Below are 20,428 nucleotides of genomic sequence, written 5' to 3' on the forward strand. Positions count from 1 at the left end.
AGGTGTACGTGGCTGGCGCCCTAGCCGGTTGAGCCACAGGCGCCGAGCCAGGGGACACATTTTCAATTTGGATTTTCTCCCAAGAATGCTCAACCTTGTGCTGGCCTCGGTGGTCCCAGCCAGGAATTATGCAAAAAAGTCTTTAATCAACAACCTACAATCTGTTGTCTGCTACCAAACTGACACTCACGAGGACTGTCATCCTGAAAGTCTAGTGTGAATGGTTTTCCATAAACGCATTCTGCCTTAGGCTTCCCCACACCACAGCTCAGCAGTTCTAGTTCATTCTCATGACCCTGTGAGTACGCCCATAACCAAGCCCGTTCACTGACACAGACTTAGACTTGCTTACAGTACTGGCTCTGACACTGACTTATGCTGTGATCTTAGATAACTTAATTAGGACAAAGCCTCTCTTTTCCCATTTGTCCAGGGGGTAATATCACCTCTCTCAATGGATTGAGAATAGTAAAAGAGAGAAATGTTAAAAAATGTGAATTCAGCACCTAGAGCATATCTAGTAAATGTTAGTGCTGCTCCTTCTTCCTCCTAGTAAAGCCTGGGAGTGTCATACATTCCTTAGGGACTCACAGACTCTCAGTAAGATCAAGTATTTGGGAGGCCAAGGCAGAAGGCCTGTTTGAGGCCAGGAGTTCAAAATCAGTGTGGACAACATAGGAAGATCCCTCTCTACCAAAAATAAAAATTACCCAGACATGGTAGCACGTGCCTAGAGTCCCAGTCACTTCAGAGGGTGAGGTGGAAGAATCCCTGAAGCCCATAATTCACATTTATAGTGTGCTATGCTCATGCCACTGCATCCTAGGCTCATGACAGAGTGAGACCCTGTCTCTAAAAAATAAAGATCAAGTACAATGATAGTCCTAAGTGTTCTTAACTGTTTTTGAACCCTAAACTTTCTTCTCATTCATGAAAAATCCATTTTCCCAAATTCTAAAGTAATGAATTTTTAAATTATTCTCTCTTCAATTAAAAACAATGCAAAGTAAAAGGCTTTTTGGAAGTTTAAGTAAATTATACCTGCAGATATCTCCCTTATTAAGAGGTATACTCAAAAGACACATTTTTCTTGCAGGCATCTGATTGCCTCTCCACACATTTGCCCTTGAAAACTGACTGATCTGTTTGCTCTCTCTGCCTGATGACAACCAGAGGCTTTCAGGCATTTGTCTCTGTACAGAGTCACACTGGCAATGCCACAAGAGGACAAAAACCTTACGTTTTTCTCCCCTGAATTTCCCAAATCCCTGTGGACTTCAGGGTAGATGCCCTCAGCTCTACAATTCCATGTACCTTCAGTATTTAGTTATGCCTAACTGCACACACGCCACTCCAGCAGCCAGGAAAGAACTCAGGAAAGTGCTCCACACTTAGGCAGAAAAGTATGCAGGGAGGGGAAAAGGTTGAAAATCAAATAAGCCTGGGAAACATTTGGTTTCAACTGATTTTCTTTCTTTCTTTTTAAAGAGATGGAGTCTTGCTGTGTTGCCCAGGCTGGTCTCAAACTCCTAAGCTCAAGCAATCCTCTCACCTCTGCCTCCTGAGCAGCTGGAATTACAGGCATGAGCCACCACGCCTGGCTTAAACTGATTACTGCAGGCATGGTTGGAGATCTACATGATGAGGCCACCGAGTGAGAGGGTGGGGAGCCTGGGGCTGCATTACTTTCCACTAGTCTGACTTCAGAATTATCTCATGAAACAAACATTCCTCAGATCACATTTTGAAAAATGCTAACTAGACTTCAACATGTCTCTACAAAAGGCAGTACGGACTAAAGATGTCTTCCCCAGCAAAGAATTCATTTCTCCCTTGGCCTCTCTGGCACACTTTCTGCCATGGAGATGTTACACGCTTTCTTCTGCATTATCCAAATGAGACACAGAAGCAGTGGTTCAAACAATTCCAGCCAAATCCTCTTACTCCAGGACAGTCTCACTAGCTAAGTGCCTCCATGACATAAACCTCATCACAAAGTTGCATTCAGCCGGGCATGGTGGCTCCCGCCTGTAATCCCAGCACTGTAGGAGGCTGAGGAGGGAGAATTGCTTGAGCTCAGTAGTTCGAGACTTGCCTGAGCAAGAGTGAGACCCCCAAAAAACCCAGCTGTGCACCATGGCAAGTACCTATAATCCCAGCGGCTTTGGGAGGCTGAGGCAGTGGGATGCCCACAGCCCAAGTCTGAGGTTGCAGAGAGCTATGATGCCATTGTCCTCTGCTCAAGGCAGAGGGAGGGACTCTGTCTCAATAAAAAAAAAAAAGTTGTACTCAATCCATAGATTTTTCTAGGTCTCAGAGAAGGAAAATAGAGCCAAAGATGGAGAAACTGTTCAGCCTCTGAAACAGAAAAAATACGAGGTGGAGTCAAGATGATACAAAAAACGTGTCTAGTGCAAAGGGACTCAGGACACTGCAAAGCGAGAACCCCACAGAACAAAGTTTTCGGTACAACTCAAACACCCATGCAGTATTTTTCAGGCACCTTAATCCAGGAGGAAAGCGTGGTTCCTATCTGTAAGAATCTACACTGTAATGAAATTTCAGGCGACCTGACACATCAGTGAAGTTAAAAACTAAACACTAGCAACAATTATATACAAACGTCTGAAGTTTTAAACAAACATCTGTAAGACTCTGACACAATATTCATCATGTTTTATGTCGTGTGACACAAATATCTGAAGATTTTGATGCTGCACTAGTCTATATTTCTAACAATATCGCCTCCCAGTAAACCATATTTATCAATATATTCTTCAACGTGAAGAACCTCGCATAGTTTTACTTCTAGCTCCTGAAATCCATCTCTAAAGTCACTGCTTTGATTTCCGACGCAGATGCAGGTTTTCCGTCTCATTATAAGACGAGCTTCACTCCCACTTGTTCTGGGACCTTCAAGAAGGCATCTCATCTCAGTGTTTTCTATTTACAAGCTCAGGAAACTCGCTTGGAAGACGGGAATGATACTACAGACAAGAATTTTCCAATTTCTTTATAGCGACTGGGCCCAGAAACCTTAGTTGTATAAAGGAGTGCAACAAGAACTAGATGATTTTATTTATTTGTTTTTTTGAAACAGAGTCTCACTATGTCACCCCAAGTAGAGTGCCGCGGCATCACAGCTCACACAACCTCTAACTCTTGGGCTTCAGTGATTCTCTCGCCTCAGCCTCCCAAGTAGCTGCAGGCGCCCACCACAACGCCTGGGTTTATTTATTTTTCTTTTTTGGTTGTAGTTGTCATCATTGTCGTTTGGCAGGCCTGGGCTGGATTCGAACCTGCCAGCTCTGGTCTATGTGGCTGGCGCCCTAGGTACTGAGCTACAGGCGCCAAGCTGAACTAGACAATTTTAAATAAATTCCAAAAGTAAAACCTCAATAACGTAAAACAGCTTCTTAGAAGTCTTTTTATTCTTTTATACCTCACAGCAAAACATCCTTAGAGACTCTGCCTCTTTCCTAAGCACTTGCTGCAGATGAGAACGGCGCACACACTCACCTGGGAGCTGTGGTCCCTGCTGGTGTGCATTTCCACGTCAAACATGATCTGTCCATCTTCTTGTGGGGAAGGGCTAGAAAAGAAAGAATTTAGCCGTTAGTTGTTTTTTTTTTTTTTTTTTTTAAATACAAAAGAGTAAGTCTATTTTATATTAGAGAAAGGGAAGAGAGTGGCGGGGAAGAGATGAGAAAGGAGCAGGGAGAGGGAAAGATGGGTGAGGGCAGACGGGAGAGGGGAAGACAGGAGGGGGAGGAGCAGAGAATGGTGTGGCATCTCAAAGAAAGGATGAATCCCAGCCTAGCTGTTAGTTTTAAGTTTTATTTTGTTAAATCAACTAGCTGATACTAGAAATCATAAAATTAAAAAGTTATAGGAGCAGGGCTCTGAAAAAGCCGCAAATTAGAATGTATGTCACGACCCACACAAGCGAAGTTTACGCAACATTATAAAGGATTATATGAAGTAGAGCACTCTCATTCCCCAAATGTTCTGGACTTTTTCAGTGGTGAATTCTTTGCAAAGGAAATGCTATCTAAAAACACAACATTTTCACATTTTCTTACATTTACTCTTTTTCAAAATAAAGGTAAAATGATCTTCAAATTCAGAAATGTAGTTTGGGATTCTTTTTCTCAAAGTTCTTTAATCATTAAAAAATCCATCATCAGCAGCTCTTAAAGGATATAAAGTAGTTCTCAGAGACTCTTTCAGAGGGCCTTAGAGGTTTAAGCTGTTTTCATAATACTATTAGGATTTATCTGTCTTTCATTCTCATCTCAAGGATGTAGAGTGGAATTTTCCCAAAGGTGCATGATGTGTGATATCACAACAGATCAAATGCAAAAGCAGATGAGAAGCCAGTTGTTTTGGATTAAGCCACACAGGAAAGAGATTCAAAAAATGTAAAACAATGCCACTGTTCTTATTAATTCCTTTGTGTAAAGAAAATCGTTATTTTTTATTTTTTTAAAAAATGGTATTTTAATTTTCTTAGTTTTAATTCCTAATATAATAAATACCAAAATATATACACCCCAAAACAAAAGCTCTTTGGGTTTCCTAATAATTTTGAAGAGTGTAAAGGGGTATAAAAACCAAAAAGTTTGAGAACTACTATTCTACTTATTTCAGAAATATTCGTTTTGAGATATCTGAGTGAATTATATAAGTTTATACATGACCATAAACCTTTATTACAGTACACAATATAATCCCAAAACTATAAAAATTTACAGGCAAGTTCTAAGACAAAAACACATGATCACAAACTGTTGTTGGTACGAGAGAAGAACAGATGTGCCAAGTTCATTTCTGAGCTTTATCGATGAATCCTTGTGAAATCACAGTCCCTGGGTCTTTCACTAAACTACAAGCCTCTCCTCCCCAAATCTAAAATAAAATAAAGATGAAAAATACATGGGGCATAACTTGCTCAAAGGAATCAACATTAATTATTAAAGTTATCAAGAGCATACACACATTGTTAATGTACTGAGATTACTGGTGAGACTGACTCAAAAATAAGAACACCAGAAATTGGTAAGACCTAGTAAGCCTAGGTGTTTTAGGACTGGTGTAATTGACACAGGAGATTCTTGAACAGGGACAGCAAGAGAGTAAACATCATATATATTTAGGAAAATCTGTCTTGAATTAGAAATGTCAGGCTCTAGCACAGGAGTCAACCAGAAGCAAGCAATATTGTGGGCCTTAGTTTACTGTCTTTGCACCAGAACAAATGCTGAGTTCACAGCCAGGCGTCAAGGTAAGGACCAGCTTTACATAACTATGACCAGGTCAAGGCAGAGATTTCTCCACCAGCTCTGCTTCTGTATTCTTCTTTACCACTGGTGTCAATCTGGCTTAGAAAAACACTGAACTCTTCACTGAAATGTGCACTAATCCTCACACTTTGGTATGTGTTAGAGCATCAACCCTGGCTGCTATTCAGATCCACCAGGAAGTCTTTAAAATATTCTGGTGTCTCCACTCTGCCCTGACAACCAAATGAGAAGCTCTAGAAGGCGGGGTCTGCACGTCAGTATTTTGAAAAGCTCCCTGGGTGAACGTAGCGTGCAGTCAAGGCTGAAAACCCCTCCAGCATGGTGGAACACAAAGCAGAACATTTAGTGGTTATCCTTCAACAACCACTGCAGTTAACAAAACCGTAGCTATGGAACAATTGAACATGTGTAAGGCAGCTCTAGGACTAATATTCAACAATCTTAAAGCTTTTCCACTTACAAAAAATACTTCCCAACGACTTTAAATGCAGAGCTACAGGCTCGGTGCCTGTGGCTCAAGTGGCTAAGGCGCCAGCCACATACACCTAAGGTGGCAGGTTCAAATCCAGCCTGGGCGACACCAAAAACAACAATGACGGCTGCAACCAAAAAAATAGCCAGGCGTTGTGGCGGGTGCCTGTGGTCCCAGCTACTTGGGAGGCTGAGGCAGGAGACTTGCTTGAGCCCAGGAGTTGGAGGTTGCTGTGAGCTGTGATGCCACGGCAATCTACCCAGGGGAACAGCTTGAGGCTCTGTCTCCAAAAATAAATAAATAAATAAGTAAATATAGAGCTACAAAGCAATTCAAATGACATGCATTTTGCATGAACACTTTTAAACGGTACAGTGTGTTAGTCAGCTGTTCCCGGAGGGCACTGTTGTGCTCAAGCTCTAGGCCTCTTGTGAAAGATGACCAATAGCCCAGAGCATGAAGACACATAAGACGAGGGAAAGGAACCCATTAAAAACATCTGCCATACCTCTCTGCACATGTTTAGAAACCTACACTAAAACACAGTCACAGTAAGGTGAATTCACATTCAACCACATGTGAGACTGCAACCATAAAAAAGACAGCCAGAGAGGTGAGCAGGCGACTTTTTCTCTGTTCACTGACAGCACCACTTGAACAATAGGTTAATGGACATAACTGGCCCCAGTGATCCAAGGCCCACATGCTTTAGTGTATAGAAAAAGCCTTACCACACACCCCGTAACAAGCAGCAAACTTCAGAAACTCAAACACAAAGCTTCCGAAACTCATCAGCAAGTTACATCATACATACAGTAAAACCTCCATAGTTGCCCACCTCCCTACACTGACCACCTCCTTGTGTTAACCCTAATCTTCACATACCAGACACACACCACATGTACATACAGTACAGTAGGCCTAGTTCCTTACATGGACCACCTCCATGTGTTGACAAGTTAGTTGCAGCCCCTTGTACTGTATATAATCTAAAATCTACATTCTCAAAGACAGACTAAGGCTGTAGCTGCTGGAATCAACGACAAGCTGCTCAGAAAGGAGCCATCTGCTCTGGTTCTGCTTGTGACAAGAGGCTTCCCAGGCTCTAAGAAGCACAGGCACAGGGAAGCACAGGGACAGTGAGAGATGACACGGGGGTGGCGGGGGTGCACAGCACACCACAGAGCCAATGAACCAGTCCTCGGCTGCCTTGGTAACACTAGTGGATCATAAGCCACACAGGAAGTCTGAGCATGACTTAACTCTCATTTCTCCTGTCTTGACTTTCTCTAATAAGTAACAATATATGCTGTATACACAATTTTCACAAAATACTGAAATATCCATAAATCCATTCCCCAAAGAATACCACTGCTTATATTTTAAAATGTTTAATCCTTTTCCTATGCATTTGCATTTTCTACTTGGTTACTAGCAGTTAATTGTCAATTAACAAGAAAATCATCCTCTACAATGCTAACAGTGTGGCTGTCACTGTACTTTAAGAATTTCTTCTTTTTTTTGAGACACAGTCTCACTTTGTTGCCCTTGGTAGAGTCACAGCTCACAGCAACCTCAAACTCTCGGGCTCAAGAGATTCTCTTGCCTCAGCCTCCAGAGTATCTGGAACTACAGGCGCTTGCCACAATGCCAGGCTATTTTTAGAGATAAGTTCTAACTCTGGCTCAGGCTGGTCTCAAACTCATGAGCTCGGACAGTCCACCTGCATTTGTTTCCCAGAGTGCTATGATTACAAGGGTGAGCCCCTGCGCCCAGCACTGTACTAAGAATTTTGAAGTGTCATTTATTATTTTATTTTATTTTATTTTTTGAGACAGAGCCTCAAGCTGTTGCCCTGGGTGGAGTGCCATGGCATCACAGCTTGTAGCAACCTCCAACTCCTGGGCTCAAGCGAGTCTCCTGCCTCCGCCTCCCAAGTAGCTGGGACTACATGCGCCTGCCATAACGCCCGGCTATTTTTTTTAGTTGCAGCAATCATTGTTGTTTGGCAGGCCCAGGCTGGATTCGAACGCGCCAGCTCAGGTGTATGTGGCTGGTGCCTTAGCCGCTTGAGCTACAGGCGCTGAGCCTAAGTGTCATTTTAATATGTAGTCCCTCCAGGAAAAAAGCTTATACTTTCTTGAATGAACTGACTTGCTTTCATTCTATGCATACATCTTGCTGTATTCTTACTCTTTCACCGTAAACAGCTCTTAATCATTGGGATTAGTTTTCCCAAGTCTAATACAGAAAAATGAGGTCTGAAATAAAACTTCCTCTGAGGAAATGGAATGGCCTCCAAAATTAACTATCATTATAGACCTCAGCTGGTGCTTACAATGAGCAAATATTGCTACAACACCACTCGACTTGCTGTTCCTATGAGTCAAACATGCGCTGGATGTCTACTGTGTGCCAGCACCATTACTCGGAAGGTAATAAAGATGAAACATGACCCCTGCCTTTTAAAGCCTCGTCATCTAGGAGGGAGGGTGGAGATACACAGAGGTAACTCTGATTCAAGACAGACTTATCTGTGAAACAGAGACACAAAGGCCAAGGAAATGGGAGGAAGATTAATTCTATAAATTAGTATTTTTTGACATCGAATGTAAAACTGATAAACTTTTAAAAAATAATACAGTCTGGCTCAGTGCTCATAGCTCAGTGGTTAGGGTGCCGGCCACATACACCAGGTCTGGCGGGTTCGAACACTGCCCAGACCTGCTAAACAACAATAACAACTACAACAAAAAATAGCCGGGCGTTGTGGCAGGTACCCGTAGTCCCAGCTACTTGGGAGGCTAAGGCAAGAGAATCACTTAAGCCCAAGAGTCTGAGATTGCTGTGAGCTGTGATACCACAGCACTCTACCCAGAGTGATATAATGAAACTCTGTCTAAAAACAATACAATCTGAGTAAGAAAAATACCTTAATCTGTGGAAAAACCGCGGACACTCAGGTACCTGCTAATTAGCTGTCTGACTTAAATATACATGCTGCAATAAATCAGAAGGCATATTTTGTTAAGTGTAGATCTGAGTAAATGAATTAGCCTTGTAACCCATCTATTTCCTGAATTCTACCCAAACCCGGATCTCACTTACCTGTCACAGTGAGAACTGCCTCTTGAACTACTCTGTCCTGATTCGTGCTGTGCATCCAAAAGAATCTTCTCCATGTCTCCATTGTGGATGGAGGATGAGGAAGGTACGTGTTCCAGCCCCCCATTCTTCCCATTGCCATTATCATTGCCATTGCTGCTGTTCATGGGAAGCTCCACCCAGGAACCTGTTGGACACGTCAGATAACTCAGTTAACCACAGCAGAACTGAAATCTGTCATGTGCACGCACATGAACGTGGTGGACTCAGATAAGAATACTGACTTGCCTCAAACTAAACGTAAAACCATTCTGAAAAAAATAAACAAAGAGTAATAAAAGTCCAAAAATCTAATAATTCTGTTCTTGAAGTAGCTCATGCAATCAAACAATTGAGAAGAAGCTGGAATTCTAAATCACCATTTTAGAAAATGTGTATTTCTGCCAATTTTCTTTCTGGTTGAAGCTTAATTTATAATAATCAACACTTCACTGAAAACTGAGGTTACTTTTCAAAAAATAAATAGCTACTTCGTTACAAAACAGGCTACTTACATGGTCCACCATAACTAGTCCACAGATAAGCTACCCAGCTGTATGTCCTTCACAATGAAACAGTAAACATACCATTTAGCAATTTCACAAAGGTCATATAAGTAAGTTAACAATTATATCGTAGTCAGTAGAAACTGAGAAGCTCCTAGAAAGGAAACTGAAATCTATCCACAGAAAATTCAATTTATACAAATCTGGAACATAAAAGTAATATAGCTGGTTAACTAAACCATAATGCAAAAAACTGAGAACAGAGCTACCCCGCACATCAGCCCCTTTCCTCTAACCCTTCCCCGTCCCAGTCTCTCCCCTTCTCCTGCACTGAACTTACCTTGTGAGCTTGTCTTCTCTCTCTCCTCTCTCACGAGTTCCTATTCTCTAGGGTTGTCATTAAGCCCCGACAGTCTGGGAGCAGAAACAACTGCACACCAGCTACAGGCAGATGTGCAAGTTTTTATTAGATGAATCGTCAAAAGGGGGTGGAGCCACAGAAAGTGGGGACACCGTACTGGTAATCTGCTTAGGGCCTGAACATATTTACTGGCTCAGTGACTTTGGTGAACATATTAAGAAGCTTAATAACAACTGACTATGGTAGCCAGCAAACCAACTTCACAACAAAAATAGAAAGTGGCATATTTTGTCATAATTTTCATTCCTTATGATAAATTTTATTCTAGAAAATGTAAGCAAGCATTGATAGGGCACTTCTCTGAACTCCCAAGGGAATTCCAGGGATTGAATGGCCAGTCCCATCAGTAAACCAAGATAATCAAAACTGGCTCTAAATGTGACGATGACTATAGCAGATCCAGAATGAATCAACATCACCCTCACAAGGAGGCAAAGCTCCCAGGCAGACCTAACTGGAAATCTGACTCCATCACTTACTATCTACCGTATAACCTGGCCTTCAGCTCCCCACCTATGAAACAGAGCTCATAACACAGGGTTGCTACGATGATTCAACATAGTAATATAAAGAGCCTAGAAAATGGAAGATGTGCAGTTATACACTAGTTAAAAGAGTTTATGAAGTACTTAAAACCATGTTGGCTAAAGAAAGTTACCCTTTCCTTTCATCCTGGGGCAGCACCAGTGGCCGTCACGGTCTCATAACCACCACCAAATCCTCAAGACTGTGCTGCCAAACCCCACAGCTGTCTGACATCTCCGTGGCCTCGTTTCATACCCACACAAAAATGGACACAGACTGGAGAGAACTCAAAATGGATTAACACACACAACCAGCAAAGCTAAAAGAGATCTAACACTGAAGATAATTTAAATATTTGAAGTGTCTCTGGAGTGCATAAGAAATATGCCAAAAGCATCCCTAAATTTAGAGCTCTGCAAAATATTTCAACTGGGGGGGGGGGAGGAGGAGGAAAGGAGGGAGAAAGAGAGCAAAGCAGGGATAGAGAATATGTATATGAAAAATACACTGTTTTTTCCCTACTCCCACTGTCTCTACAATTTTTTAACTTATTTATAAACCAATGGGACCAGTTCTTCTTGTACAGAAGTCCAATGTGTAAAATGAACAAAAACAAATAAAACCCCAGAGCTGCTTTGGCAGAAGCAGAGCAAAGGGACCAGGAGTTCCAGATGGGTCTCTGAAAGTCAGTCTTCCCTAAAATACAATTAGTGTTCACTTGAAATATCAGATCAAAGAGAAAAAGGGCATAATAGATAATACCAGATAGATAATTAACTCAGTCTTCTGAAGGGCTTTCAATCTGATACCTGAATCCCACTTTCTTTCATTAGAAATATATAAGCAATCATAACCTCACATGTATTTTAGGAACTAAGAGATACTTAGAAAAGCTAAGGAAAAGTGATCCGTACTAAGGCCTCTACACCTTGCAGCACAACTGAAGGTAATTCTGTGCAGAGGTGAGGAGCGCAGGCTGAAGCCAGACCCCGATTCTTATCAGTTCTAGCTCTTTCTCCTTGGACAGAGCAATTAATCTCTTTGTGTCTCAGTTTTCTCATCTGTAAAACAGGGATAATAACTGTACCTACCTAATAGTTATTAGGAATAATAAATGAATAAAACACATAGAAAAATAAGAAAGGTCCCTAGTAAGTGCTACGTGTTAGCTATGATAATTATATTCTCTATTTTTTTTTTTTTTTTTGAGACAGAGCCTCAAGCTATCCCCCTGGGTAGAGTGCTGTGGCTTCACAGCTCACAGCAACCTCCAACTCCTGGGCTCAAGCCAGTCTCCTGCCCCAGCCTCCAAAATAGCTGGGACCACAGGCGCCTGCCACAACGCCCCGCTATTTTTTGGTTGCAACCGTCACTGTTGTTTGGCGGGCCCGGGCTGGATTTGAACCCATCACCTTAGGTGTATGTGGCTGGTGCCTTAGCCACTTGAGCCACAGGTGCCGAGCCATATTCTCTATTTTTTAAAAATGATTTCCTAGTGTAAAAATCATGTGTTCCTTAAAAATGTAAATATTAGCACATAAAACTGACAAAATTAACATCTCTCCTCCCAAAAGAAACCATTTTTAACAGTTTCACCTGGAGACATCCAGTTTTTCCAATGAAACAGTTCTGGGGAGAGCACTTGGTGAGATCTCACCTAATGTGCACAGTCAAGGGTACACTTCCCAACAACTGAGAGCATATTACAAATGTCTTACCACAAAAAGCAAGGGAGGTGATGGCTGTGTTAGTTTGAGTTAAGCATTCCACTTTATGTATCAAATCATTGCACTGTATCTCATAAAGGCATACAGATATGATTTTTAAAAAATTAAGTAAAAAATAAAACAAAATACATATAAACAAACAAGATATAGCTGTTTTTTGCTTTAGTTTTTATGAACATACAGAATTGCTGCACATACATATCTGTAAGCAGCGTTTTTCAGATGTCTTTCAATGGCAACACATCCCGACATTCTTCTCAACAACTGCACTGCATCTCATCGTTTATAAAGATATATTATACTTCATTACCTAAATGATCATAATAATCTGTTCTTACAGTCAGGGCTTCAGTCAACGTTCTGAAGGGTAATTTGGCAATATGTATTAAGAGCCTTAAAAAAAAGAACACTTTCTTTAACTCAGTTCTACTTCAGAAATACTATCTACGGAAATATACCGTCCCATAGAGAAATTTATGTACACAGACATTCATGAAAAAGCTACATATTAGCTTTATCCTGAGCACCACACAAAAAAAGCACATTTGCTTTTCTTTTTTGAGGCAGAGTCTTACTATGTCACCCTCGGTAGAGTGCCATGGCGTCAGAGCTCACAGCAACCTGTAACTCTTGGGTGAAGCAATTCTCTTGCCTCAGCCTCCCAAGCAGCTGGGACTACAGGTGCCCACCACAACACCCGGCTATTTTGTTGTTGCTGTTGTCAATGTTGTTTAGCAGGCCCAGGCTGGGTTAAAACCGGCCACCCCAGTGTACGTGGCAAGCGCCCTAACCACTGAGTTACAGGCTCCAAGCCTGTTTTTCTTAATAGATGAGCTACACATGCCTTTTTCATTCCAGCCTCAGAGTTTTTAATATTCTAACTCTACCAGTCCTCACAAAGTCGCTTCTTACTTGGAAAGGAAACAAGGCAAGATATGAGGATTGTGCCGTCCAAGCAATACAAAGCAGAAAACAACCTCAGAGTGCATTCTCTTAAGCTTTAAAACAAGGTTTTCCAACCTTTTCCCTTTTTTCTCTGCCACACATTGGAAGAACTGTTTTGGCCACACATTTACTACACGTCACTAAGGAAAGCTGATTAGCAAAAAGTCAGTGCATATCTGACACCACAGACAAGCAACAAGCAGTCCTCACACAATCAGCCGCTGCCCAGGCCCACACCCCTGCTTTAAAACTAAAAGCTGGAAGCCTTCCCTATTATTTTAAAGAGACTATTTACAAATTAAAAGCTATTCCTTTATGCCCGTTTGTACATACACAAGATAACATATTTCCTAGTTTCAAGTCTTTGGGAATGGCTAAGAGATTCAGAGAGACATGTTTCTCCATTCTCTAACACAGTAGCTTGTGGTGGTTAGTCCAATAATTTTGATTACATTCTTTATAGTTTTTTAATCACTGGCTCAACCTTCCAAGAAGGGGAGAAGAGAACTTTCAGGACAGGGGAAAGAAAGAACGAAGAGTATTTCCCCTTACTTTTTTCTTTTTTGAGACGGAGTCTCAAGCTACCCCCCTGGGTAGAGTGCCATGGCATCACAGCTCACGGCAACCTTCAACTCCTGGGCTCAAGCGAGTCTCCTGCCTCAGCCTCCCAAGTAGCTGCGACCACAGGCGCCCGCCACAATGCCCAGCCATTTTTTGGTTGCAGCCATCATTGTTGTTTGGCGGGCCTGGGCTGGGGATTCGAACCCGCCACCTTAGGTGTATGTGGTTGGCGCCTTAGCCACTTGAGCCACAGGCGCGGAGCCCCCTTATTTTTTTCTAACTTTTCAAGGCCCCAGGTGTAACTCTTATCCTAACTAGAAATGACAATTTCACCGTATTTATCTTCTTTCCTCAAAGCCTTTCTTTTGTTGGTTTCAAGTACTTAATGCTGGAATCCAGAACAGACCAACAACGGTCACTGGCATTCTTTTTTTTTCTCCTGAGACAGTCTTACTACGTTGCCCTCAGTAAAGTGCTGCAGCGTCATAGCTCACAGCAACCTCAAACTCTTGGGCTTAAGCAGTTCTCTTGCCTCAGCTTCCCAAGTAGCTGGGATTACAGGCCCCCACCACAATGCTCGGCCATTTTTTTGTTGTTGCAGTTGTCATAGTTGTTGTTCAGCGGGCCCAGGCTGGGTTGGAACCCGCCAGCCCGGGTGTATGTGGCTGGCACTGCAACCATTGCACTTCGGGCACCAAGCCATCAGTGGCACTCTTAAAAAAAAAAAAAAAAAAGTTGGCATTTTTGCTGAAGTGTGTACTTACACATCAGTTATTACATGTATGTATTCAAAACACTATTATTTACAAGGCAGTGACACTCATGAGAGCCTAAAGAGCACTCTTGCCATAATGGGAAAGCAAGTACATCATGGTTGAAGATATTTTAAAAAGACAAAAAAAAAAAAAAAAAAGATGTACTTCCGAATAACAACACTACCTTGATTTTCATTATATTGACTACTAAATCTTATGACATAAATGTCTTTTTATTTTCATTGTCTTTATTTAGAGATCACTCATAGTTTTCTAAAAAAAACCCAAAAAACTGACAACTGGAAAACATCCTTTTAACTTCAGAAGTAGTTTGGATATTTGCCCTGAACAGTCCCTCTCGAGTGGTAAAATAAAATAAAGCTAAAAATAAGAAAACCAAAGAAAGGCTTCACTATTTCAAATATTTTAATAATCTGCTATTAAAACTCTGCTTTGACCCCTGAACTAAAGATAAAATCCCAAACCAGAGATAATCTGTACAATGAGTCTTATCTCCCGTTTCTCATAGTTGTACAACTTTACCCAACAAAGTACTTTAACTTCTCAGCAATTTGGACAGTCCTCTAATAGATGCCTAGATGAGCTTGTTTTGCCCAGTGCCCAAAAATCACTTCAAGGAAATCAATAAGCCTTCTTGTTTTGTTCAGTTCAGTGTTGTATAACAAAAAGAGTAAGAAGCAAGAAAGAAGTAATTAAATATGGTGTTATCTAAACATTTTTCAGTAACTTTTTTTTTTTTAAAAACAGTCTCACTATATTGTCCTGGGTAGAGAACCATGGTATCACAGCTCATGGCAACCTCAAACTCTTGGGCTTAAGTGATCCTCTTGCCTCAGCTTCCCAAGTAGCTAGGACTACAGGTGCCCACAACAATGCCAGACTATTTTTGTTGTTGTTGTTGTCACAGTTGTCATTGTTGTTTTTAGCTGGCCAGGGCCAGGTTTGAACCAGCCAGCCTTGGTGTATGTGGCTGGCACTGTAACCACTGTGCTCAGGCCGAGCCAATTTTCAGTAACTTTTATAAATCCACCCTACCCCAAATGAAATATTTTCTATCTAGCAGACTTCTCAAAGCAACATTTTCATGCAAAATGCAGGCTGTGTGAACCTCTACTTCTGTAGGAGATAATGAAATGGTAGCAGGAACCGACTGGCCAAAGACACCAAACACCTCAGAGGTATGTCAGACACCAAAGTAAACGTTCATATGTATGTCAACTCCATTTGTTTTGTTAAAATATCAAAGGAAAATTAAAATCCCTTTGCCTTCTATGAAATCATATACACATACCAATCAAATGTCTTCACTCAACACTGGGTAGAGTAACACACTGAGAGAATAAGAAACACGTATGGTATCATCAGGAGATTCTGACCATTGTCCTGAAAAATGCCCTGGACTGGCTGAAAGTTGGAACCTCAACTCTAGGTCCCAGCCAGCTGTGAACTTCAACAAGACCCCTTACTCTAGACCTGTTTCTTTCCTGGTATATAATAGGCCACTGTTAGCTCTGAAGTCTCCTCCCCTTCTAAAGTTCGTGTTTGGAATAGAGTATTTTAAATGGGTAAATGCTGTGATTTAAGAGGGCTCATTAATACAGGATACAAGTAACATTTAAAAATACGTACGATAATTATAATTTACTTTTGGAAATAACAAAAATCTTACATTCTACAACATAAAATAAGACACTTTAAAGGTTTTTTCTTTTTTTAAAAAGGTCAACGTTTAGGGAATTACCCTATCAAAACATGGAATTGCAGCATCCATCTTAAAATATCCAAATTCCATCCCCACTTTCTGAGGACAGGAACTCTCTCTTCTGAAATAAATGTTTAAGCTACGTTCGAAGCACTTCCCGTCTTATGAAAGATTCTCCATGACCTTTAAGCTTCCAAATGGTTTTTAAAACATTTCGCCTGGCCATATGGTAACTGCCCCCACTGCATCTTTCATAAGAGACGAATTACAAAAAGGTTAGGCAAGAGCTCCGAGCTCTCAGACAACTGGGAATAGACTTAGGACAAGATGTCTGAGCACCACAAGGTTATGAAAAGCAAGTTTCAACTGCCTGTCTGTACTGACTGTGTTTTAAATTTTGTTTCTGAAAATTCACTGCCCCTGACTCCGTGATGTGTGCAATCTCGGGTCCGTCCTAAAACGTCTTTACTATGCTCACAACCCCATCGTTACAAAAAGAAAAACAAGAATAATCACTTGAGTAACTTTGAAAAATCTCAGAAACAAAATAGCAGGAAAAAAAAAAAAAAAAAAGAGGAAAAGCATAGCCTTCTCACCCCCACACGTGATTCAAGCAACCACTAAATTACCAAATGGATTTTCCTGACCAACATGTGGCAACAAAGGGGCCCAACCAGGGGGCTCACGTGCGGCCCCGGAAGCGCGGCCTTCGAGGCGGGCTCGGTGGGCGCCCCGGACCTCGCCCGACCCCCGAGGCCGCCCCCGGCGCGGCCGCCCGCTCCTCCCCGCCCGCCGCGTCCATCCCCCGGCGGCCCAGACGCACGTCCTCGGCCCGGCCCACGTCCCCGCGCCCGCCCGCCCCCTGCCCGCCGCGATGGGCTCCGCTCCAGGCCCCCCCGCAGGTGGGACCCGACCGTCCCGCTGCCGCCTTTCCTTTCCCCGCCCGCCTGGCCTCCCCACCCGCGTACTCAAGCGACCCCCAACCCAAGACCCCAGGAGAGTGCAGAGACAAGCCAGGAGAAAGCCCGGGGCACCTACTCCTGACAGGTGACGGGCGCTGTCAGTCATCCCAACATCCCCGGCCTGGACCAATGGGCTGCCTTCTCCTCCCGCCCCCCGCGCGGCGCCGGCGCCGGCGGCCCGGCCAGCTCCTCCTCCCCCATCCCCTCCGCCGAGCCCGTCGGCCCAGCACTCACTGTTGAGGCCGGCTGGTGGGGGCAAAGGCTGCTCCCCTTCCTCGCAGTTATTGTTGTTATTGTGCAGGGGCGGTGGCGGCTCCACTAAGTGGGACATGTCGGGTGACTGGAACAGCTGCGGCCGCAGCAAGACCGTCTCCGGTTCTCCGGCAGCAACACAACAAGCCGAGTCCCCCGCCCCCTTTTCTGCGCCTGCGCGGTCCCGCCCCTGCTCTCACGTCAGGGCCCGCCCAGGCCACGTGATGACAACACAACAACTGGCGGGGCGGGGCGGGGGCGTTACCTGCCGGCTCCAGAAGTGCCGACGCGCGAGACGCGCTGCCGGGCGCGTCCGGAATGAATTCCTGCGTGTAATTTGGAGTGACCGGACAGCGTGAGTTATGCTGATGGCACTGGGATAGAGGATGGGGAGAAGCAAGTAATGAGGAAGTGCGCTGTGTTAGCGCCCAGGTAGCCTCCCACGCTTGCAGAATCCACATTGTTTTGTCTAGTCCCTGAGCGTTTCTTTCTGTGACATCTTTTAACGATTCATTTCTGGAATTAGGGATGGTGGGAACACAAAGGATCCAAAATCTCGGTAATTAACATAAAATAAAGCTGGTGAAACAAATGCTTTAAATAGAAAGCAATATAAGGCCGCTCAGACCTTTAATTAAGAGAATTTTAAAAATTAATTACAAAAGTAACACACTATCATTGTAACTGAGACAGACAGATGTGACTAGTCCTATTTCTGGGACGTGGCATGGGAAGCCAGGTAACTTGTAATGGTTGACAGTAAACTTTATTAACACTCCACCTAAGTGTTTTCTAAGGGTTTCTCCTGGGTAGTTCATATTAATGGAATCATGTTGCTTTTGTGTCTGGATTCTTTCACTTAGCATAATAATGTTTGTGAGATTTCTCTACATTGTAGCTTGTACCAGTACTAAAGACCAGTAATGAATCCTGGTATGTACATAAGTTGTATGCTGAAGAAAAACGTAGCAGAGAAAATACTCGCAAGAGTGAGATCTAAGTCTATAAATAGTAAAAAAAAAAAAAAAAAACACGTTTCAATTAAGGTAATTATTTTGGGTCAAAACTGTATTATGCTAAAAATGCTTTACTTTGATCTCCGAAGTTTCCTTCAGTTCTAGAACTGTGCCTTGTTATTTTCCCTGGGGAAAAAAAATAAGGAAATAGACATTTTCTAGGAAATTTGGTAATAGTTTTGGCACCTATAATATTGGACCTAGGATCTTGAGCTTGTTTCATTATCTAACAAAGCTTTGTCCACAGCCTTTCTGGTGGATAGTTGTAATACTGTGCATCCAGATTTTAAATGTATACAGAACTTTCAGGAAATTGTTCTAACAATATAATCAGAGAGCATGGGATGTTTGCACATGGATAGTCATTCCAGCATTATTTTCAATTAAAAAAAAAACTTAGACAAAAATCTAGATGTAGCTAATAGGAAGTCAGTATAACCAGTTCCAATCCAGTTTTTCTGCCAACCGCATACTGTCCAGCTCTTGACTTATCTGGGGTGGGAAAGAGATTGATGGATTGCTTGTAATTATCCTACACTTTTTTTTTTTTTTTGAGACAGAGTCTCAAGCTGTCCCCCTGGGTAGAGTGCCTTGGCATCACAGCTCATAGCAACCTCCAACTCCTGGGCTCAAGCGAATCTCCTGCCTCTGCCTCCCAAGTAGCTGGGACCACAGGCGCCCACCACAACGCCTGGCTATTTTTTGGTTGCAGCCATTCTTGTTGTTTGGCGGGCCCTGGCTGGATTCAAACCCTCCACCTTAGGTGTATGTGGCTGGCACCTTAGCCACTTGAGCCACAGGCGCCAAGCCTATCCTACACTTTTTAAAGAGAAAAACATAGATATTAACTCACCAGATGATTGTATTATCTATTTTAGGTTATGTAAAATAAAGTATTTTTGCTTATTTTGTTATTATTATTATTATTTTTGGAGACAGAGTCTTACTCAGTCACCCTGGGGTTGAGTGTCATGGCATCATAGCTCACAGCAACCTCAAACTCTTGGGCTCAAATGAGTTTCTTACCTCAGCCTCCAGAGGAGCTGGGACTATGGGTGCCTTCCACAAGGCCCAGCTATTGTTTATAAAGTTTTTGAGTGTGGTGTTTCTTCAAGCAATCTCCAGGATGAAGTCCAGGCTTCCTCTTGCATGTCTCAGTAGAAAATGGTTTCCCTCCTTCCCCCTTTCTCATTTCTTCTGCTGCAAACCACGCAATCCTTTGTTGAGTTTGTATTATAAGATGCATCTTCCCATTTCATCTTTTCTCAGTGTCAGAGGATGGTCTTCCCCTCCTTCCTGACATTCTGTTCCGCACATTGCTCACAAGCTGAGTGATGAGATTTCTCCTGTAAGCAAGCCATGGCTGCACGTCTTCTCCACTCTCTTTATCTAATAAGTAAAGGACGTAGCTGTTCACAACTGCATCTTCCATCAGCCAGAATAATTTTTCCACCATTTGTAGGACTTCCTTGTAAATCCATAACATCCACGGTACGGATCAGCTCTGTCCACTCTTCCCATAAATTTTATGTATTCTCAAATGTCAGTTTTTCAAATCGAATAGGCTGTTTCTTCCTAAAACCAGTGGTCAAGTGTGTTTGAGGGCCAGAAAATCTACTCAGCATTGTCACTAACCTCTTGTCATGGAATGAGAAGCACATCATTTTCATATCACTGATAAGCAGCTAATTCCTGTTCTTGAAGTATTATCTTTTTTAGATCACTTGGAAAATCCTTCCTAGAAGCCGTAACTGTTCCTGTTATGTGGATTTCCATTTCATGCAATTCTGGAGCAAGTTGAGGCCTGTGTAGAACCTGTCGGTGTAGATGTGATAGCCCGAACCACTTGTATGTGCTTGCAAAACTTGTGCCAGATGAGTCACTATTTGAGATATAAATGGAAAATGAGGACGAATAAGACTTTCTGTCGGTGTCTTGCCATAATAGGGAATGTGAGAAAATACATAACCATTTCTGAATCACACAGTCAAAAACGCAACCAAACAGAAAAAAAATTATGTTGGACATTTTCCGACATTAATGCAAAACAGGAAACTCATTATTTCGGACGAGGTCCAACATAGAATTGGAAAGGGTTGTTACAGAATGGCATATC

General features: G+C 42.5%; 1 protein-coding gene across 2 annotated transcripts in view; it reads right to left on the minus strand.

Annotated features, from left to right (window-relative positions):
- The window catches only part of BNIP3L (BCL2 interacting protein 3 like), a 26,834-nt gene extending 9,229 nt beyond the window's left edge, over positions 1 to 17,605 (minus strand). The window contains exons 1-3 of one of the 2 annotated variants that reach the window (XM_003793952.3): positions 17,279 to 17,605; positions 8,884 to 9,067; positions 3,520 to 3,592 (exon numbers count right to left, since the gene is read on the minus strand). In XM_003793952.3, the coding sequence (XP_003794000.1) occupies positions 3,520 to 3,592; positions 8,884 to 9,067; positions 17,279 to 17,375 (354 nt within the window). In that variant the 5' untranslated portion in view covers positions 17,376 to 17,605. Of the gene's footprint in view, positions 1 to 3,519; positions 3,593 to 8,883; positions 9,068 to 9,765; positions 9,955 to 17,278 lie in introns of those variants that run through there. The other variant, XM_012807722.2, reaches the window with a different exon arrangement.
- Between the last annotated feature and the right edge of the window lie 2,823 nt (positions 17,606 to 20,428).

Source organism: Otolemur garnettii, unplaced genomic scaffold (genome assembly GCF_000181295.1).
Source record: "Otolemur garnettii isolate 467f Iridium unplaced genomic scaffold, OtoGar3 scaffold00074, whole genome shotgun sequence".
NCBI lineage: Eukaryota > Metazoa > Chordata > Mammalia > Primates > Galagidae > Otolemur > Otolemur garnettii.